General features: G+C 39.8%; 2 protein-coding genes and 1 pseudogene across 3 annotated transcripts in view; 2 read left to right on the top strand and 1 right to left on the bottom strand.

Moving 5' to 3' along the window:
- Positions 1-8,340, top strand: part of LOC111321823 (putative aminopeptidase PLBD2) — a 16,952-nt gene extending 8,612 nt beyond the window's left edge. The window contains exons 4-11 of the mRNA XM_022924797.2: positions 1-126; positions 1,615-1,706; positions 1,818-1,978; positions 2,665-2,677; positions 5,547-5,698; positions 6,512-6,664; positions 7,088-7,247; positions 7,686-8,340. The exon at positions 1-126 is cut by the window's left edge and continues 92 nt beyond it. Of these exons, the coding sequence (XP_022780532.2) occupies positions 1-126; positions 1,615-1,706; positions 1,818-1,978; positions 2,665-2,677; positions 5,547-5,698; positions 6,512-6,664; positions 7,088-7,247; positions 7,686-7,865 (1,037 nt within the window). The 3' untranslated portion in view covers positions 7,866-8,340. The remainder of the gene's footprint in view (positions 127-1,614; positions 1,707-1,817; positions 1,979-2,664; positions 2,678-5,546; positions 5,699-6,511; positions 6,665-7,087; positions 7,248-7,685) is intronic.
- A 73-nt stretch (positions 8,341-8,413) lies between these two features.
- Positions 8,414-12,432, bottom strand: LOC148717759 (uncharacterized; annotated as a pseudogene). The gene is made up of 3 exons (XR_015994423.1): positions 10,591-12,432; positions 9,776-9,981; positions 8,414-9,416 (listed from the first exon to the last, which is right to left on the bottom strand). The product of XR_015994423.1 is annotated as an uncharacterized LOC148717759 (transcript).
- Positions 12,433-15,201: 2,769 nt separating this feature from the next.
- Positions 15,202-22,886, top strand: LOC111321811 (putative phospholipase B-like 2). Its single transcript, XM_022924781.2, has 11 exons — positions 15,202-15,386; positions 15,969-16,212; positions 17,535-17,632; positions 18,255-18,472; positions 18,875-18,978; positions 19,156-19,316; positions 19,851-19,863; positions 20,323-20,474; positions 20,957-21,109; positions 21,745-21,904; positions 22,242-22,886. The coding sequence occupies exons 1-11, from the start codon at positions 15,202-15,204 to the stop codon at positions 22,470-22,472; spliced, it is 1,719 nt and encodes a 572-aa protein (XP_022780516.2). The 3' UTR covers positions 22,473-22,886.
- Positions 22,887-23,023: the final 137 nt, after the last annotated feature.

The raw sequence follows: 23,023 nt of genomic DNA, 5'->3' as shown, positions 1-23,023 counted from the left end.
CTCTTATAAAGTTGTTGCCCGGCAACAAAGACTTGTACATCTCTCAAGTCACCTGGACATCATATGCACAGCTGCTAAGAGTGTTTAAACTCTATGACTTTCCATTTACTGTTAATGGAAATAAAGGTGAGCATCAGTTTAGTGAAGCCTTTGCTAGAAACTGATCTCAACATCTGAACATCAACATCAACATCAACATCTCAACATCAACTGCCTCCCAGTTAGCTCAATTGGTAGAGCGCCGGACTGTTGTGCGGGAGGTCGTGAGTTCAAATCCGGCCAGACCAATACTCAGGGTCTTTAATTAACTGAGAAGAAAGTGCTGCCTTTGTAATAATATCTGCAAATGGTTAGACTTTTTAGCCTTCTCGGATAGGGACAATAAATGGAGGTCCCGTCTCCTGCAGGGTTGGAGTAGGAGATGTTAATTTCCCACACACGAGATTACTGTGTGATGGATGTCCTCCCCGGGGTGGGATGGGTGAGTAATAAACGGGTTAGGTGTCAATTGGAACGAAAGTTCTGTTCCTTTCTCCTGCCATTCCTGTGGCGAATGAATTAAATTTAAACTTAAACTTAAACGATAGTGTAGTCTGATTATCTGGGTGAGTGACGTCCTGAGTAGGATTTTTGTCAGTAGTAGTGACTAATGTTAGGAGAAATAATCATCACTTGACTCTTATAATGTCTCCTGCTCGGGTTGTCAAAGCATCAGTCGTTACTACAGACAACAGTCCTTTTGAGGTCTACATTCACCCTCAGCTGACAATCAAACTAGACTATACACCTAATGCATGCTTGCATGGTTGAGAGTTCTGATGTTTCCAGTGATGATGTTGAGGGAAAAATCATGACTCGAGGGAAAACAAAACTAACTAGTTTCCCAAGAGACCATACACTAAGTGATTTGTTATATATTTAGACTTTCCCTTAAACAATCATAATTAATTATGGTAAAAACATGCTGTTGTGTTTGGTGCAGGGGCAACAACTGCACAATTGCATCCTGGTTGGGATACATTTGAAATTGATCAGGGGCATGTGACCAAGAATCAACCAATCACAATGCTTATTTTGTTGAGTGAGAGTATAGGTATTTAACAATAGCACTTGTTACCCCCGGGTTCACACCATTTACTGTATAATTTAAACAGGTTGGCACAGGTTATTCAAGTGAATGTTTTTCTTGAATTTGTGTCACTTAATGTATCTCTGAAATTCTTCTAGATTAAGGATCTGTAGGCAGAACCACTTGTATCTCAATTACCTGTTTTGAGCTTTAACTCCCAGAAGTAATTAACATGTAACCTCTCCCCAGAATATCCATACATTATCCAGCAAACAAGTAACAAGAAGACTCGAACTTATCAGCTGTTAGTTGTTATCTTGATCTAACATTAAATTATTGTATCTAATTTACAAGGAAATTTGTAGTGGCTAGAGGGGAGAGTTAAAAATGAGATCTTGGAAGTTAAAGGGTTAAGTCCTTTCAATTGAGACAAGTGGAGGCTAGTGGGATGTGGAGGTGCAGTTGGCTCAATGAAAAAATTAAGGACAACAAGGTTAATGATTTAAGAGGGCTTTTCTAAATTCTTGGTTTGACTCATTTTACAGGAGAAATTATTCCAGGGAGAAAAGCAAGTTTCTCCTCTTACCCTGGCCTTATGACAAGTGGAGATGATTTTTACCTGTTAAGCAGTGGAATGGTACGTTCAATGAATCATTTTTGGTTATTTTTAGCTGTAGATTGCACCAGAAAAGTTTGCCAATTATTGGCTCAAGGCAAGTGATTGTCAAGTATTCCTTTATTCACGCAGGTCTCTCAGGAGACTACAATTGGTAACAGCAATCCAGAGCTGTGGAAATATGTATATGCAGAAGGAATTGTTTTAGAATGGATGCGCACACTAGTTGCCAATCGTTTGGCAAGGACAGCCGCTGAATGGACGTATTTTTTTGGAACACACAACAGTGGAACGTGAGTCACTTCCTTCAGTATGTCTGCTGAAATTTCTTGGTTCACTGAATGTATTGCGATTTATTTATTTAATGTGTTTATGATTTCATTATTTGTATCTTGTAATCTAAGCAAAGTAATTAAGATTTGATGATGAGCAAAATGCCATTTAACAAATGGTAAACACCACAGCGTACACTATTGAGTTATGGATGCACTTGAGAGGTTTGCTAAGCACTCAAGAAGCTAGAGTCGCTCTCGGCTATCGCCTCGAGCGACTCTTACGCTTCTTTCGTAATCCATAACTCAATAGTGTACGCTGTGGTGTTTACCATTTGTTTTATAACATAACATTGATACATTGTAACAAAAGAGTTCCCTTTTATTTAATAAATCTTACGTGACCAGAAAAAACAATCGCGCGCGGAAAAATAGTCTTTGCATTTGCTCACGTCAGCAGCGTACACCCATGGGCAAATGGGGGACGCTAAATTGACCATCAGAGCGCGCGCTTTACTTTGGTTATGTTATAAATGGTATTGAAAACACACTCTGCAGATGTATATGATAGAAATATTGTTAGTCATAATCTAATTTTGTTTTCATTTTTAAATATATTTTCTTGCAACTATGTTATTATGCAAAATATTTCATCCATAAATTTTTCTTATTATTTTCTGTTTGTTTCATGGAAACTGATGGGACAGCTACAACAATCAGGTAAGTGAGAAACATCTTAGTCTAAGATTATGCAAATTGTTTACGGAACAACTCTTAAGTTTATTTACTGACCAGAACTATGCATCTACACTTTTGTCGACGTCGTCATCTGTTCATCTGTTCATGTCGGGGTATAATGACATAGCACCGAGTTGTCCAGTGCATTAACTGACTGTGGAGGGCGCCTTATTATGCAAAGTGGCAGCAAATGAAGTATGACGGTGCGCTCCTTTCTAAATAGAAGTTTACAGATGCATTGATTCCCGGATTTACTCCCATATCTTCAGTACTGTTCTATTATTTGGGCTTCCACATACTCTTCTCATATACAACCCCTCTTTCGTCTCCAGGAGAAAGCTTTAAGAATCATTACTCATTCTCCACCAGGTGCACATATACTTACTCACTCTTTAACAAATTCAAAATACTCAACATATTTAATATTTATAAGTACCAAGTTTCTTGCTTTGTTTTCCTTCACATGCAGAAGCTCTTGCCCAGTCTCCTCTTTCATCTCTTTTTGTTCTTAACTCTGACTGTCATCAATCTCTCGCTAGGCAAAAAGATAACTGACATCTTCATACTCACAAATATTCTTTCTCTCTTCGGGTACTCAAATTTGGAATGACATTCCTCTCCCACTTCGTAATTCACTTACTCTTTCCAGTTATAAACGTAAACTGAGAGATCATTTTCAATCATTATAAGTTTAAACAGTTGAACTCAAATTTAAATTTATTTTTAGTATTATTACTTTCTGCACGCTACCATTATTTAGGTTTATTTTGCTTTATATGCAGTAATGAATTTTTATATATTTTATTGTAATTGTTTGCCTTTTCTCCGTAAATCTTGTGTTTATTTTATATATATAGATATATATTTCTTTTTATTTCATGACTGTAATTTAGTAGCAGATTGTAACTCTCTGACCTACGCCATGTAAGCCTCTGGCTTTGGCATCTCATTATCGTTAACTTGTGCATAATTATTATGAAAGATTATGAAAAGATTATTATTATCGCAGAGAAATCAACTGAATGCTACATACTAATCAGGCAGCACAGGGCGAAAACCGTAACCTGTGAGCCATGGAGTAAAAAATAAATGTACATTAACTAATCCTAAAAAGCTTTTCCGTCATGTCTACGGTCCTCCTTCTAACAGGAACTCAAACTGCCACCTTGAAAGTCCGGGCAATATTCAGCGTGCCCGAGAGCACTGCCCTCTGCATCTTTCGCAGTACGTCTGTGCTTCTGCCTCCCACAAGCTCGCGCATCATGACGTCCAGCTCCCTTGACCACCCCCTGAGGGCATCCATTATGCTTCACCTCGTAGCCTGGGAACTGCTACCTTAGGTCCCAGCGAAGGGGTCCGTACTTCAGTGTCTTCTCTTCATCCTTTCTTGTCCGATTGTTAACCCACGGGCAGCTCATTTCCAGCGTCACAACTCTCTTGCACATATGATTTACAATGCGTGCATCCACCCTATTGCATCTGACCTCTTGTTGATCAGTATATATAGGGACATCCCAATAAGCTTTAACATTCTCTGACTCATACACGGGCTTCGGCTTGTCGGGTGAGTACCAGGGTGGTATAACTCCCTCATCATACAACAGTTCGTGAAACAGTACCTTCAGTGCTGCGTCGTGTCTGGAGAGATACTGGCTCTGGGCCAGCGCATTGCATCCTGACAAGATACGAGCCACGCTCTCTGGAGCCTTGCCGCATAATCTGTACCTCACCTCGCCTTCCCCGCTTGTGTGGGTCTTCTGACTCGTGTATACTCGCGTTGGCAATAGCTGCTCGTATAGCTCGACGAGTCCAGCAATTGTGTGTGATGGGCAGTTCTTCCACTCTGTGAGCCACCAGAAACACCCATTGGCACTCAAACTCTCATCCTCCAGCCTGGTAGTCACTAGACGCCCTTGCCATCGTTGGTTTCTGATCTCATCCTCTAACTTCTCAATTTGACGCCTCCGCACCTCTTTCTTGATCCCTTGCGCGTGTTCCAAATCCAACTCCTGCCCCAACTCCTCCGCGCACTTAGCCGCTTCTTTAAAAATGGACCTACGCCCCATCTTTGCCGCTTGCTCTTCAAACTCCCGTACCATTCCCAGTGCACGATCTTCATTACCATGGAGTCTGACTGCACTCTTGATTTTTGTGGCTTTGTACTCCATTTCAACAGAGCGCAATCCTCGCCCTCCTTTACTTCTTGGCATATACAACAATGCATTCGAACTACATGGGTGTCTACCCCCACTCTCGACAACAATCTTGCGCGCCTCCCTATCGATCTGCTTAAGTTCCATCACCGGCCACTGTTGTGTCCACATAAGATATCCAGGAACAGGCAATGCAAACTGATTTGACGCTACCACCCGATTATTATCGGACAAGGGACTTGTCCAAAATAACTGACAATCGTCTGAGATACTCTCTTGGTCACTCCAGGACCAACTTATCCTCCTGCCTAACACTCTCAAGTACTCCAAAGAACTTGTACCGCTCACCATCATCAAGACATGGTATTCTAGTCGACTGCACAACCCGATGCAGCGAAGATCTTGATATCATCAATATACAAGAGTCCCGTAACCTTGCTGTTAATAGATTTGGACATCCGGTATCCTTCAGCGGCTTTGATCTTCTATGCAACTGGGTTCAAGCATACGGTGAACAGCCTCGGGCACATTATTATTATTATTATTATTATTATTATTATTATTATTATTATTATTAATATTATTATTATTATTATTATTATTATTGTAAGCGTTGAAGTGTTGGTTTACCTGAGTGCGCTCTTTCCCTCTTTGACTGAGTATATTTCAACTGTTATCTTTTCTTTATTTTTTCTCAGTGGATGGTTCTTGATTATAAACTGTTCACTCCGGGTGGGCCGATCATTCCAGGAACACTGTTGATACTGGAGCAGTTACCAGGGATCGTTGAAGTCGCAGACATGTCTGTCTTCTTGCAGGAGAAGACATACTGGGCTAGCTACAATATACCGTGAGTTAAACTGAATCAATTCGTTCAAACTAACTTTTGCGGAATTTTCCACTGCGTTAGGAATATCTCCGCGCTCGCTGGTTCAACAAACACTTAGGACTGTATCTGTCGTTTTCTTCACTTTATTGCAGTCATACTTTCGCTTATCGCAACCCTTCTAATCATTCTTTTTACAAAGTTCCCTAGTTTTTTTGTTATCACACGTAAACGCCCTAGATACGTACATCTGACCACAAACCTAAACTGTTAAACATTCATTATTGTTTCTTCGTGATCCAAGGCACGACCCTTATTTCCTTAGCGTTGACTGTGTTACCTTGTTTCGACATGAAAATGACCGAATATAATATGATTACAATCTTTAATTACCACTAGTGATTCGTGACAGGAAGCAAAAGACCACAGCTGCGGATATGGTTGGAACACGCAATACACGTTTCTGCACACAAGCGCACTAAAATTACTAGAAAACGTGCTTGAACCTTATCCAAGAAAAACTGTAGGAAATGATACTTTAGCTTGTCACGACACTAACTGTGGGTTGAGCTTGGTATGGCTTGAGCTTGGTATGGCTTGGGTATTTCTAATTGCAACAGAATTAAGTGTTTTGCATTGGCGTTTTGGTGACTTCATTGTTTAACGAGGACTGAGATGTCGTTGTCCCGCTAAAATACCCCTGTTTCTTGCGTTCGCGTACACTTTGCTTCTCTTCCTGAAAACGAAGACTTGTAGTTGCAGACGAAAAATGCTTGTTTAAGCATATAATAATTTTTATATTTATATAAGAAATCTCAAAGCTCTCTTTCTTTTTAGCTATTTCCCGTACATATACAACATGAGCGGAGCGAGAGAAAGCTATGAGAAGTATGGCTCATGGTTTAGTTATGATGGAGCTCCAAGGGCACAGATGTTCAAACGCGATCACAGCAAGGTTGTTGATATGGACAGCATGATGAAACTTATGAGGTTCGTGTACTTTACTACAAATCGCCATGTATATCCATATGAAATTGCCCAAATCAATGCGTATGGTCCAGGTGACTGAGGTAAACTTCCTGATCCGTCGCTATGAGTTCGCCTGCTTTTGCTGGCTGTTACATTTGGACATTTTGACTTTGTTCGTTTTTTACGTCATACCATGAGGTTTTGGTATGGCAGTAAAATTTACTCACCCACTTACTAACTCACTCCATTCTGATTTTGTTGGACAATTAGTTTGTACATGTACGTAAACGAGGATTACATTCAGGTTTGGTTCTGTCCCCAAAGCCTTGCTATTGTCTTCTGTTCATATAGCTTGGGGTGGGAGAGTGAGACAGAGGTAGAAATTTAAAATTATCAAGGTTGTTTTTCCTTTTCAAAATTTTTATTATTATTTTTTTTTGTAAGGTATAATGACTACAAACACGATCCATTGGCTCGTTGTAACTGCACTCCACCCTACAGCGGAGAGAATGCCATCTCTTCTCGATCGGACTTGAATCCAGCTGATGGGAAATACCCGATTGAGGCACTGGGTCATAGGCAACATGGAGGAATTGACGCCAAGGTGAGCGTGTAGCCGTGAAGATTTCAGCAAAGCAAACAAAGGCAAAATTCAGGGAATAGCCGTAGCTGATTTCACGGGAGTTACAACTCTTGGGAATATTTTCACAGAAAACTGTTGTAGGAAACGTAACCACTACAGTATTTCTTAAAGCAGTTTGGCAGAACTCAGGGAAAACGAGAATGTGACCACGTGACGATAAGTTTTGTCTCTAATTGGTTTAGAAAGTAGCGCGAATTCTTGAATTAATCAGAAAGTAATGATGCAAAACTGGAGTAACGGAATATAACTGATGACACCGAAACGCTTCGATCATTGTTGCCTTATGTCATACAAGATTATTCCTGCACCTTGTGTTGCATGTGTTGGCGAGTGCCTAAAGGCTTTTGTCATTAAATAGCAACCGAGCCACTCGGTTTCGCATCTTTTTGCTTCCTCCAGGTAACAAATTCAAAGATGGTGAAGACGTTGCAGTGTATGGCAGTCAGCGGCCCAACGCATGACCAGCAGCCTGTCTTTAAATGGAGCACGTCTGGTTGGAAAAGGCCCATGGGACATCCTGACGCTTGGGACTTTGAACCAATCACTGTCACTTGGGATGTCAATTTGTCAGACGATTGAGATCCACTTTTTACTTCGAATTATCCCTGTGTATGTGTGTGGTTTTTATTTTCCTGAAACCTGATACCACAATAAGAAAAAGAACTTTTCTTATTGTCTGTATTGTCTTATTACTGTATTGTCTGTATTTCTTATTGTCTGTAGTCAAGAAAGAGAAATTCTAAATCAATTGCGCGGTATGTGGTCCCGATCAGAGGAGTTCAGAAAAGAACTTATTTGACTGAAAAAGGCTCAGTAGGTGGCAGTCATGTCACATAGCTCTGCTAATGAATTCGGTATAAGTTGTCCCGTCATCGCAAACATTCATTTTCAGAACTACTCACAATTAGACGATTACATTGTTCTGCACTAGAGATTGTAAGCATTTATCGTGGCAACTACCGTATTTTTGCAACATGTTTAATTTGTTATGGAGTATGTAGTTTTGAATATAATATTGTGATTAAACTGACTCTGTTCAGATTTTTTTTTAAAACACAGCATTCCTTCGTTCAATTTCTTGTTTAACCAAGAACATTCAACCTTACTTATTTTTTTTAGCCAAAAACTTTTCTAAGAGATGATGGAACACGCCTTCTTGCGGTTGAAAAGGATTAGTAGGAATGTTGGAGATAGGTTGATGGTATTTAGAGTTTTGAAGCTGACTGTCGAGTCAAACAATCCCTGGGTAATAGAAATAAAAAGTTAACTTGTTCTGGATTCCCCTCGCAAGAATGCCCAAACTTATGTTTTCTTGTAGTAACCTACGTATTATCAACCTCCATATATTAAGTAAAGATAAACCGAGCCAAATGTGGGTAATTCCATACTATACTCCCCACCAGCACATGATTGTATTCATGTGGTATCAGTCCCTAGTAATGACTGCACATAACTGCGTGATGCTATTTAAACTGCAATCTCTATCTCGAACAGGCCTCCATCCAAAAAATGCAACCTGAAAACTCGCGGAAAATGATTAGCCGTAAGGCCCTCAAGTAAAAGCTGCTTTCGAGGACTTAATCCAATTAGTTGGAAGGTCATTGGTTAAAAGCAAACCTAGCAAGTGACCCCTTTACATTTCTCTTTGGTGTTCTTGCAGCATCAACAAAATGACTAATTTCCTCATTCGAGGAAAAAAAAGAAAAACAGAATTGACAGTCACTCATGCGGTTAAATATACGAGGATCTTTCATCGCCAAGAAACCCCAGCCGCCCATGTAAAACAACCACGTTGTCCAGTACTAACAAATCACCAATCACCACGCTACCATTTGAAACCAACAGCGCATGCCCAAGCTGTCGCACGCATATGTTGCAACACTTCAGGTCCAATATCACTTCCGTCTCCGTAAATATGTGTCGCGGCATTTTGTCAACTAGAATATCAGCGCCAGCAAGCCTTGGCATGGCTTTTTCATGTGTGTTATTGTGATTATACACCTGGTTAAACTAAGTTTTGATACCTGTCACCGGATGGCGAGCGAAAACTGGTTTGCTCTGCCATAAGTGCCTATCTCCTGCATCCCACCGGAAGTTGTAACCTTGTTTCGTAGCTCGTTCCTTTGCATCCTGGAAATTTGTGATACAAGTCAACAAATATGTTGTCCAAATTAAGGCACGCCTCTATACTGTCTTTGTTTATCATTTCTGTTAATTTTGTTAACGATACGATGCCCTGGGTGTGGACCTTCTATACAACCAGGTGGCTAATTGTAAAGATTTTGATTTGCATGACGTTTCCATCTGCGAGTGGAAACTGGGGACCCAAGCCCACGAAAAGCCACAATTTCTTCGGTAACCTCGAAGACTACAAAAATAGTTTTCCCAGAGCTATAATCGGAATATAGCGATATCCTTGTTTTATTTAAGGGAAAGAGGGACAGTGTGACTTTTCTTAATTGTGTTAATCATTTGTTAGCGAAAAATACCTCATTATTGTCGGTTCTAAACACGTGCTGCCAGTTTAGGTACTCTCTATGGCATTTGTCAGGCAGGAACCGAACGTATCGTACATCCTTTTCTTCAAACTTTCTTACCACCCTGGGATCCAGCTTGGAGACAATTTCGTTGCTCTTTGCTAAGGGTGTTTCACCTCCGCATCCAAAATCAGGTTCTTTTAAGCAGAAAAAAGCACCTGAGAAGAAAAGATACACTTCAATTTGACTATTTAGTTACAATGTGATCTCAGGATATTTAATATGGTGGTCGATCAGAGGTTCAAATTAATCATCGTCCTTAGGGTACGTTCAGATTCATATTTATCAATAAAAAGTACTGGTTCCAATACTTATCGCCCAGAGAACGTTTCCCTCTACACTCAACCAGGGTGACAGTTATCGCTACTGCACACACCGGCTGTGCCGCATTACGTCCATGGTAATCTTCTATTTTGCTTGCATAATTATTAGCCAGAAAAAACTGGATCCCTATTAGCAGGCAACGTCCTTTACCGTAAAAGTTGTGACATAAGAGAATAAGTAAATTTTTCATGTATAGAATTGAGAGGTGCTCTTTTCGGACCATCAGCGAGAAAGTGGTGCAGCCCCAGCTGACGTATGGTGGAACACAAATGCTGTTCCAAAAAAACAAACAAACAGGTCAAAGTAACTTGACAGCAAGTTATAAGCTGTTCTTCAACAATAATGTTTAGACGGAATCCATTTGGTTATCGCCACAAATCAACCGATATGATCCCGTTACATTACCTCCATTTTCTGACGACATAAAAGTACATGCAGGTTACATATCCAGGTTACCTTGAACGGATAAATTGTATTATGTGCCATTTCATTGTGCAGTTCCACTGAGTAGCAGTTAGGTTCGTTGCTTGCTGTGTAAGTGCCAGCTTTGTGGTCAATCTGTGAGCGAAGTGCTGTACCACCCTGGTAGTTTAAAGCTGGCTCTCCTGAGGCTTGAGCGATTATCGCGAAGTCCTCTGTGGCAGATCACGAAATAATATTGCAGGAGTGCTTGCAAAGTTTTCCTTCACGTATTTCATGGATAAAATTGTGAGCTCCCCCAGAGCGGAACTGTATCTGTTCTTAACTCGAACACAAAGTGGGAAGGTATCTCTGGGGTCTGCGAGGAATTCCGGAAAACCAACACCGGTGGAGCCTATTTCGCAGCCTCGACTTGAACTTCGTTACCAGCTCCTCTCTGGGTATCCGTTCAAAACTGCTGACCGTGGTTGAAGACCGTGCTCTCGTAAGTTCAACATCACAAACTATGTTTGCTCTTCTTAAGCCAACCTTAAGTCCCCAAATCTTCGTGAAAATACGAATTGACATGATCTGTGACAATTGAAAAGAGTCAGGGACATTCTGAGTACATACTTTTACTAATTCCTTAGTAGTTTTACCGTGAACTAGTCTGAGTCATTAGTAATACAGTAATTATTTTTAAACAAAAATGTTTTAAAGGTCCATTTTCAACCGAGATGCCTTGCGCGCCCGGATCATTTTTCATATATGAAAAATACGCTATTTTCCTCATAGTTGCGGAATCGCTTTGATATCTTCTTCAATCTTACTAATTAGGGCTTTCAAAGTTCCATCTTGAATCATGTGCGAACAACAAACTATCGTAGTATCCATATCAGTAAATAGTTTTTAATTCTATCCATATCCATATCCATATCCATATCAGTAAATAGTTTTTAATTTTAATGTATGACGGTGAAAAACGTCATTTGAAAAGTTGATGCCGCCGAAGAAGCGGTCTAGAGGAAGGGTGAGTCTGCCCGGCTCGGTAAAGTTTATTCGACTTCGAGAGTCTGTGTATGATTTACGGAGAGCAAGGAAAACAACCATGGATTTCGGTAACACTACAGACAGTGCTTTTGCAGAAATGTTATTGCATTGTTCCTACGATGGAACTAGAGACTCCGGGAAGATTTTTTCGAGGTGAGAATAATTATTTGACTGATTTTTACTTGAGATCCTGAGATATGTATGTAAGCGATCTCATTTGTACAAGTCATTATTCTATGATTGAAATGCGTAAAGTAATTCCGTTTTGTCTTATATCGGTTATTTGTTTATATTTTATTTTGTGTTGAAGCCGAACAATTTCCTTCAACATCAAGTAAGATTTGTACAAGTTTTATACCCAGACTCGATTTATGATTTTTCAGTCTCAAATATTTAGCTGCAAATTTGTTTACTGTGTTCTTCACCAAATCTTTGTTTTTCTTTTTAATAGTGTTTGTGAATGCCTATCAGAGTTCGCCATTTAACAATAGCGCGATTCCAAAACAAACAAACGACTGCAAAGGACCTCGGATGAAAATGGGCCTTTAAGCTTAGTTTTGAATGTTTCTACTGTTTCCGCTCTTTTAATATATTCGGGAATTGAGTTCCATAGTTTCGGTGCAGATACTGAAAAAGCGCGTCCACCATAGGAATTGGATTTAATAGGTGGGATGCATAACTGTAAGCGAGTTGATGATCTCAGTGTTCTTGATCGGTGGTATTCTTGTATAAGAGGTTCTAAATAACTACTAGATTGCTCATTTAAGATCTTATAAGTTATAAGTATTATCTTAAAATAACTCTTGCTTCGATTGGCAGCCAATGTAGATTCTTTAAAATAGGTGTGATATGGTCAGTGTTTCGTGTTCCGGTTATCATACGAGCAGCGATATACTGGATCCTTTGTAGTTTGTCCCTTTGATACTTTGGTATCCCATATAGAATGCTATTACAATAGTCTAGTCTAGAAATTACAAGGGAGTTGACAAGCATCTTCAACGCATCATTGGGAAGGTATCGACGGATGCGTATCTTATAGCAAAAAAGGCTTTTTTGCATGTTTCATTGATATGATCGTTAAAAGATAGATTTTTATCCATTACAATGCCTAGATTCATAGCTTTTTCTTTCATTCCTATTTCACTATTTGCTAATATTACGGTCTCCAACAATGACGATTGCTTCTTGAACCGGGAGGTGAAATGCAGAATTTCAGTTTTATCTGGATTGCTCTTCAGCATGTTCTGAGTGTACCATGCAAAAACATCATTTACACATGCTTGAAGAATATTTAAAGACTCGGTAGAATGCTCAGGATCTTTAGTAGTGATGTAGATTTGGATATCGTCGGCGTAGAACATACAATTTAAGTCACGAGCCGGTATAACATCTTGAAGAGGTGCCAGGTAGAGAGTAAAGAGTAATGGGCCAAGTATCGAGCCCTGAGGTACTCCATATTCTAAGCATCGCGGTGAGGATGTAGAATCACTAATAGTCACTTGCTGGAAACGATCAAGTAGGTACGAGGAGAACCACTGAAGAACAGTTCCAGTGAAGTTAAAGTATGTCCTAAGTCTCGTGAGCGGAAGATGATGGTCTAAGGTAGCGAACGCTGCTGATAGATCAAGTAGAACCAGAATTACTTCGCCTTGAGAGTCAAGTATCCTAAAAATATGATTACTAACTCTAAGTAGAGCAGATTCTGTTGAGTGATGTTTCCTGTATGCAGATTGTAAGGAAGGAAATAGTCCATGGTAGTTCAGGTGATTTTGAACTTGAATGGCAACTAACTTTTCAATTATCTTAGAGAAAAATGGAATATTGGCTATGGGTCTATAATTGGCAAAGAAATCAGGCTCGAGATTAGGTTTCTTTAGTTTCGGACGAACCAGTGAGGTTTTCAAAGAAGTTGGCAAGACTCCAGTTTCAACGGATTTTCTAACGATTTCGCTGATAAGACGTAGTAATAAGTTTATGTTGTCTTTAATGATATGTGTTGGAATCGGATCAAGAGGGCAGGTCTTGTTCGAGAATGATATTATAACGTCTTTAGTATTCTTTTTTGATGGTGGGATGAATTCAGAGAGCTCACAGTGAATATTTATTTTTTCCATATTATGAAGTAGATGGGTGTTGTTCGAAAGGTCGGATAATTCCTTACGTATGTCTCTTATCTTGTTTATAAAAAAGTTGTTAAAATCTTCAGTAAGTTGTTTAAGAGAGTCATAAGTAGGCAACGCAGTGTTTTTTATCTTGAAGAAGCCGTCAATAAGAAGAAGAAGAAGCCGTCAATGCCTGGTATCAATGCCAAAATCAACGGAATTCAATATTAATTAAAATTAGAGCTTGTAAAAATTTTGCTGTTTATCTTCCAAGAAAAGATATCCTGTTTAAGACAAAAATTGATAAATCGATACCCTGATTAAGACAAAAAATGATAAATTCGATACCCTGTTTAAGACAAAAATCTCGAAAAACATACCCTGGCTGGCCGCACGTCCCCATTAAGCCCTTATAAGGGAGTACCCCCCCGCCCCGGGGGGGTACTCCCTTTGACTAACTTGTAATCGAGCCCTGGATTGCTTATCCATTGATCTCACAACTTGTACAAGTTACTTAGACGGTTATGTTTCTGAAGAAACTGTGGTGTTGCCTCGATGAAGGGGGGTGAGGTGGGGGGGGGGGGGAGGTGGAAGTATCCTGACAAGATAATTTGGTTCAGTAAACTGAGTTGAGGATGTAAATTAGCCGCCGTAAAGTCTCTACAGCTGATGTTTCGAGTAAAAAGCTTTCGTTTAAGCGAATGACAAGGGCTAACGGTCCAAACGTCAGCTTCAGAAACTCTATGGTGGCCAATTTACATTATCAACTCTGTTCATAAAACCAAATTATTTTATTACACAAATTACAGGTGAACACCTATTTGATATGATCCTTAATCTCAGAAGATTCCATCGCATCGTACTCGTTCCGCTTTCCCAACGTTGCCAGGAAGTTATATTGATTAAAAAAAATCACAACTCACCCCGCTCGAGCTTCATCTATCTGGTCCAGTTTATAACTTCATACATGTCTGTTGAAAAACCATCTATCGATACCGTGTGTCCCAGCTGAGCTAACTTGAGTCACCATTTGCAATTTTTTCCATCGTGCAATTTTTACGCTGCATTGTTATTGTTGCGTGACATTGGCCATTAGTAACGTCTTCTGCCAAACGAAGCAGAACTGATGAAAGCGAGAACTGAGACTTTTCATCAGATCTGATGACAACGAAGTTGGTTCTCAGCATATTTCATCTTTGAAAGAAAGGTGTAAAAAATTGTCGGGTAGGATTCCAAATTTGGGGAAAAAATCCTTATCCACTTACCCGAGAGGTTATAAGTTGGCTCTCTCTGTTTACATTCTCTTACCTCAATTTCAGACTTTGGCCTTTTCACCCGTGGCGCAATCACGTGAGAAGTTTTAAGCCTGCTTATTACTCTTCAGACTTGGCCTTGTGAGCAGACATATAATGGCTCCATAAATCGCTAGTTACGGTCTGATGTACTTCTGAACTCAAGCTCAATCGACGTAAAGGTCTTAATAGCCCTAAGAATTCAACAAATATGTGGATGAAAAAAGTAATTAGTTCCCTTCTCCTGTTGCTTGTGTATGCAGCATACGGAGATGATGAGATATATTCAGCTACCTTGGAGAATGGAGGATATTCTTCTAAGTTTTTGATCCAGAAAGGAAACTATGATGATCCAGTTGCAAGAGGAAAGCTCAGTGGGAGCATACAAAAGTCAGGGTAAGACTAACAACCGAAGTATTCCACAGGTTCTAGTTGCCCACTCTGCGCCATAGTTGCAACTGAAATCCAACCAATAGATGTTAAATGTTTCCTTAATCGTGGGGTCGTAAGGTTTTGAGTTATCAACTCATATCATTTTGCAATACAGTTTAAGTGAAAAATTTTCCTTTGAAAAAAAGGAACTAAGCAGGTTTTTCTCGAGGTCACGACCATACGTTCGTGATCAGGTCCAGTGATCAAGAGTCGGGTGTCAGACTTGCAAAATCCTCGATTCCTTTCTAGTATTCAGTCATTTTTAATGTTCCCTAAAACGATTTTAGACTTTCCAATACTAAGCTTTGTATATAGTTAGGTTTAGAAGATATCGTTATTAGATCCGTTGTATAAATATATATGCAGAAAATAACATTCATAACCATTCACGCGTCAATGTTTACTCCTCTGTAAGTTATCTTCCAGTCACGCAAATCCCCTCCTCTGAATAAACTCATGCAAAACCCTTCTCACCTCGAGGTAACCCGTCAAAATGCAAACGTTAGGGGTTGTAAGAAGAATGTCATGTTCATTTCCGAAATACAGCTGGGAGTTCTTCCAAGTAGTAACCAGTGGTGACTACCAGGACAACCAGCAAGCATTTGTTGTTGGCATGCTGGAGGGCCATATGACGTCACATTTGATTGACATGCACTGGCAGAACACTTTGGCTGATTACTGCACGGAGGACCCAGACTTCTGCTTCTCTCTTGGTCAATTCCTCGGAGAGAATCTGTCTTGGATGAAATTTCAAATACAAAACAACCCAACAGATGAGTACTGGCACCAGGTATAACAGTAATTTACGCAGCTAGTTGAAACAGAATAACACCTACTATAAAACAGATCGATTATGTTGAAGAATAGCCTACTAGCATTTTTAGGATCGGGTTGCTAGTCAGGTACCAAAGAAGAAAGGCAAACGTTACTGGTGATCTTGTGCTGTAATTACTCCAAAACAGCTCAATTTCACGATGGAGATTTTAATCTGTTATCATCATTTGGTGTCATTTGATATTTACTCTACCCTCAGAGCGTATTATCATGTTTCTCTTCTGAACTCTGACAATCTTGGACAAACGTTTCGGTGCACATTCTTTATTTTGGCATCCTTCCCCGTTTCAATATCTGTGTATGTTATCAGATACAGCTATTTCTAGATAGGTAATCGAAAAGAAAGAACAACAGTGCACGCGACACTCTCGGAGATAATCAAATAAATAGCATAACTTCATCAAACTTCATCAAACTTCCCCGTCCTTGACGTTTTTTCAGATTTCCCTGAAATCCTGGGGTCAAGGAACCCTAACGTGGAAACTACCCACTATACCTTTAAGGGATGTGAGTTAGAAAACTGTTATTGCGTCTCCCTCTTTAAATAAAGTTATTCATTCATTCATTGTCGCGTGCAATTTAGGCTTTTCTTCGACAGCCTTTCTCGAAACAGCTGTATACATTTAGTGGTTTTCACGTCACCCAAAGATCTTTATCGAGGGTTGTAGCTTTAAACTGCCTTTTTTACTTTCTCCATCACAAATGATTAAGCGTAAACATGACCTCCACGAACTGGCCGCTAACTTTTTCCAATGATTGATGGAGGAAGAGCACACAGCTACCTTACATAAACCTTTCGCTGACCTCTTTACAGAGAAATGGAACAAGACAGCGGGTACATTAGTGACGAAAATCTTCATCACACAAAAAACAACGACAACGTTGGCAAATAATGTAACACGGAAATTCCAGTTATCGCGTCAGACAGTTTTCTTTATCTTCTTATTTTATTTAATCAAAAGATTCCATGTTGCCACCCCACTGTTCAGTAATAGATCACAGATGATGTCATAATGTGGTAAGAACAAAAATGGCACACAAGGTGCAGCCGAGTGTGTCACTGATTTTCCTACCTCCTTACTTTATGACGTCTTCTGTGGTCTATTACTAAATAGGCCCCCGGCAACATGTAATCTATTTGCCTTATACAGTGAGGAAGCAAAATGTTGTTAATGGTGTCGTCATTAATGTATCTGTCCTGCAAAAGAACATAGTTAAGAACCAATCAAATGCGTGCATAATAGGCACATTATCTAAGTTATCATTTTCTTTTTCGAGGTCGAACTTGTTCTTGAGCAGCTTGAGGGTCTGAAAGAGGGATACAAAGAAAAAAAAAGTAAAGCAGAAGGAGCTGTCATTCCTGATTTCGGCTTCCTGTAAGACCTGTTTAGCGTAGTGTCGTGGGAAAATAGATTAATAAATAGATTCATGCGCTTGTTTTGAGCTGTGCGAAGAGGTCGTTCTAATCGCAGTGGATTAATCAGTTTCATTCTGGTTCTCTGCCAAGAAATGACTTAAGCAGTCTTGGAAGGTCATGGTAACTTCACCTACATGGAATGCTAATGCTATCATAGGCTACTTCACCTTAATGGGGTGCTAATGCTACCATAGGCCACTTTACGTAAACGGGATGCTAATGCTATCATAGGTTACCCTCCCTTGATTTATAAGATTTTTCTGCTGCTCATTTAGATCATATGAACACTCCATTTTTTGGGGAGGTTGTATTGTGAGGTTGTATATTTCCCCGGTTAATTGGTATTATAAAACTTTTGGAGAGGTCGATCCTGGGGAGTCTGGATACTAGACAATTCCAGGAGCCGTTACCCATTACTGACGGGCTCCTGACCATTCATAAATAAATCTATCTATATTCCCGTTTCACACCGAAAACCAACCGGCTGTCACAACTGAATCTATAGTTTCACCCATGACAGGATAGTCGCCATATTTTATGTTTGTTTACTGTGTTCTTTATCTTAAGTCATTCCCTTACAGCTTGATGCAAGTTGCTGGTGACTTGGATGGTTTGGAACAAGCCTTTGGTCGAAAAACTCAGAGTAAAAGTTTTGGCTCAGGTTCATGCTCCGCACTTGTCAAGCTGTTGCCTGGTAACAAGGATTTACTGATTTCACATGACACGTGGGGTCCTTACAACACTATGCTACGTCTGTTTAAGTTTTATGATTTTCCATTTCATCGTCAAAGCATCACAGGTATTCTCGACAAGAACTCGTTTATACAATGTGTCTATGTCTACTTGCTCGGCTAAAACAAGTAGCATTCAATCTCACGGAGGGCTAACACTCGAAACGTCAGCTTAGAAACTCTCTACGGTGACCAATTTACACCATCAACTCAGTTCATAAAATCAAGTTATCTTGTTCTACTATTTCACCGACGCAACACCACATTTTCTCTAGAAACTTGCCCCTTTTATTTATGGTTTGACAAGCTACGAACATGTTTCAGACTTTTTCCCGCCCCTCATTGCAAGTTCATTTTCAACTGGCCCCCCTTTATACTCTGTGACGACTAATCCCACTCCATAAATTATAATTGGTCGCTTATGCATTGTAGCCTGATTCAATTTAAAACAAAACTCCTTATCTTTCTAGGTGCCAATCTCCCTGCTGTTGTACCAGGAGTCAAACAATGCTTTTCTTCCTACCCAGGAAGGCTCCTGAGTGGAGATGACTTCTACATGATCAACAGTGGATTGGTAATTACTTAGAATTAGTTTCCGATGATAGTAAAAAGCCTTCCTTGCGAGAGAAGTCAGACCTCACTGTCTTGTGGCCCAAATCGCTTACTCTTTGATTTTTCACTATTACAATCAACATTATGATTATTATCATCATTATCATCATCCTCATCATTTTCTATTCTTTTAACTTAGTTAGTACAAGAGACAACCATAGACAACGATAACCCAGCCTTGTGGAAATACGTTCAACCTGTTGGCACTGTTTTAGAATGGATCAGGAACCTGGTGGCTAATCGCCTCGCCACAACAGCGCGGGAATGGGTCAAGATTTTCTCCAAGTATAACAGTGGAACGTAGGTTTGAATATGTGCTACTGTGCAAGGGTTGCACGTTCATGACAAGTCAAGTGGGGGGAGGTGGGTGTCACGATAATAAAGATCACTCCCTCTTTCTTAAGTTTCCCGGTTTCGATTTCCAGGTCTAGCGTTACATACTGGTTTGGTGGTTTTTTTTTTTAAGTTAGTTCTCGTCCATTCCCTAGGGTACGTTCTCCACTTTACTTAAGCTTTTCTCCCTCCAAATTTCAGTCAAATCCTGCGGTAAGCACACTGCAATATTAAACTCTAAGTATACTTAATTTTACACTGTTATTGTATCCTCTCTTCAAGACTTCACACGTGATTAGCATTCACTAAACTGCACCTTTGGATTCGTAATATTTTCCTTGAGCTTCATTTCATTGAAATAGATCTGCTCATTGAAAACGATCTCCTTTACAACTGCAGTATCTCTTGCTATAAAATTATTGGAAGATTAATTATGTTTCTTTCTTTACTTTCATCTCTCCCATTGATTATTTTGTACCGGAAATACTTACAACCTCTCAGCTACAATAACCAGGTTAGATGAAAAAACAAATTCAAGATGTTGGCGTAGTTACCTTAGCAAATGGCACTTAAATATCCATGAAACGTTGCCACTCCAGAGAAAATCCTGTGTTCTTTTGTTATACATGTGATTTTAGTTTCTACCTTTTCCTGGAACTCAGTCTAGCAATGAACTGAGCCATAGTCCAATTTGACATAAGTATATAGGATTTGAAGTCAGCGAGTCAATCAAACGACCACTTTTAGAGTAATTCAGTTGAACCTACATAATCTATAGGTGAGATGAGAACTATATCAATCTGTTTGAAGTCTCTTGTTCAAAAACTCTCGCTAGGAGTACTAGAAATAGTTATTTTTCCTTTGCTATGACCAATTCCAGCTTGTTGCTACACATTTTTGGTGTCACTGTCTCGTACCTATACAAATATCTTTTGTTTGTTTGTTTAATTTTGCTCGTTTGTTTGTTTTTCAGTGGATGGTTGTCAACTACAAACAATTTGTTCCGAATGAACCGCTTGTACCCGACACATTCTGGATTCTTGAGCAACTGCCAGGAACTGTCATAATGTCGGACATGTCCGAATTTCTTGAGAAGGAACGATACTGGGCAAGCTACAATCTGCCGTTAGTATCATTTGCTCCTTGACCTGTTCCCTACCCCCCCCCCCCCACTTCCACCCCAGATAATGTCGGCATAAGGATGTCATCTGTTGTACAAAGTGATCTATCGCCGATTTATTTGATCTAAGACGTCATATAATTTTATGACGTACAGACATGTTTTCATTATATTTCCTTGATAAGGAAACATTAAACAACTTTTATTTTGAACGAAATTTAATCATCCTCTTTTGATCTGACGATTTGGTTATTTAAGTGACTAAAACGTTTTACTCAATAATTCAAATTTTGCAGTTTCACGCTGCCTCGGCTCTTAATTTCTCAGTAGTTTCCTGATTCAAGATGAGCCCTTCTCGCGCGGCAATTTCCATACTTCTACCACCTCGGTGGTACAAACAGTCAAATGGCAGGACTCTAAAATTCAAACAGAAAGCTAAAAATGAATGCCTTGGTTCCCATTTAGATCCATTTTGTTTCCTTCTCAGATACTTCCCCAAAATCTACAACTTAAGTGGCCAACCAGAGAATGTCAAGAAATACGGTCCGTGGTTCGATTATCATTTGAACCCAAGAGCTCAAATCTTCAAAAGGGACCAAGGAAAAGTAAACGACTTGATTAGCTTCATAAAGTTAATGAGGTATGTTAGGAGCCCATCGACTTCTTTGAGATAAAAACGATACACGCACTGTTGATTTTACATACAGAAAAAATGTCAAGATTACCGGCTAATTTCATTGTAAATATCACTGTTGCTACGAAGGAGAAGCGTTTATTATCATTAACGACGGCTAACGAAGTTCTATACAGTAAAGACAGCACTGCTTAGCTCCTCCCTCACCCGAAAAAGTAGTGGACAGGCCCTGGTATGAGTAATTTCTTTGAGAAGTGTGGATCATCGTACAAAGATCACCCTCGGTAATGATGGGTAATTATCCGGCGTAGAAACATGCCCCTAATCGGCTAGTCTTAGCTGCTTCATTGTATCGACTTTCAGATTAGGCTCGATTACCAGCCGCTCCTCGGGAACCGGAGCCCGCGCTCCTCCCCGAAGAGTCTCTTCTCGGGTAGAAACTAGAAAGACCGGACCCGAGAGAGCTGTGGAAATCGAGGCTACTTTCAGATAGCACTAAAGATCAGCCAGTTTTGAGCTCCTCAGCACCCTTAGCGATTTAGTTTATTGTTTTCTAGCACCAGCGTGTCGTTCTGCAAGTCAATAAACATGCTCCCTTAAACATCGTAGTCTGTGTTTGATATCAGCAGTGATTTTTTCAGATATAACAATTACAAAGACGACCCTTTGTCCAAGTGCTCCTGTTCACCTCCGTACAGTGCAGAAAATGCTATATCAGCCCGCTCCGACCTCAATCCTGCAAATGGTTCCTATCCTTTCGGTTTTTTAGGCCACAGAAACCACGGTGGTACTGACTGCAAGGTAAGATCAGGTCTCCCCTTGCTGAAGAATTCCTCCAGAAAATGTCCGCACTATCATCGGATTAGAGTCAATTTTTCTGAATTTGAAGAAAGAGGAAATATGCCCTCTAAATGTGATAATGATAGTAATACAGTTAGTTTATGTTTTTGGGCATAAATATGTTTTGTACCCTTTGGAGAGTCATTTCAACCCTCGCTTAGCGGATCGGGCTAAAATGACTCGAGCCATATCAGTTATGCTTCGGTAAGAAACTATGTTTTAGTTCGTTTGGAAGACAATAATTTACCGTTTTCCAGTGAATCCAAGACGTGACACCAATTTCCCTTTACCGATATAGGTGACTAGTTACGAACTATTCAACAAAACGTTGTCGTGTATGGCGGTCAGCGGTCCCACTCACGACCAGCAGCCTATCTTTAAATGGAGCACGTCGGGCTGGAAAAGGCCCATGGGACATCCTGACGCCTGGAACTTTGAACCAATCACGGTGAATTTTTCCGCCTCTCGAATATTGGATAAAACTGATCAAGATTTCAGAGACTCCAGGGCCCAGTTGTTCGAAGGCTGATTAGCACTAACCCAGGGTTAGATTTTTATCCAGCTTTCCACATTTCTCTGATCAAAAGCCGTTTTGGGATAGTTTTCCCAATTCTTTTTAGAACATTGTAAACAAATGGAATTAAGCTGAATTTTCTTTGAAAGCTTTCATATCTGAAATCAAATTTCACACTAACCCTTGGTTATCTTAACCCAGCTTTGAACAATCCGGCCCAGTTGTTTTAAGCTCGAGCTGTATGCTATATACATTTTTCTAATATTCTTTACGCTTTTGCTTTATCTTAGATGACGAATTTAATAATTTTCAATAATTCGCGTTCATTAAATCATAGGCAGACCGCACCATGTGTTCGTGGCTAATACTTATTGACATGAGACAAAAAAATAAATACAGAACCTATGAAGGTTATGACTAAAGCTTGAACATTGCACATCTAAATTACACTTCGGTTTGAACATCTAAATTACGTTGAATGAAATGTTAATCGACTCATTTGTGATATTTTTTCGCCCTCAGGGGCCATTTAAAGCGTCTAACAACGAAATTACTTTTAGCTGGAC

The sequence above is a fragment of the Stylophora pistillata genome, chromosome 13 (assembly GCF_964205215.1).
Source record: "Stylophora pistillata chromosome 13, jaStyPist1.2, whole genome shotgun sequence".
Lineage (NCBI taxonomy): Eukaryota > Metazoa > Cnidaria > Anthozoa > Scleractinia > Pocilloporidae > Stylophora > Stylophora pistillata.
This window is presented reverse-complemented; position numbering and strand designations above follow the sequence as displayed.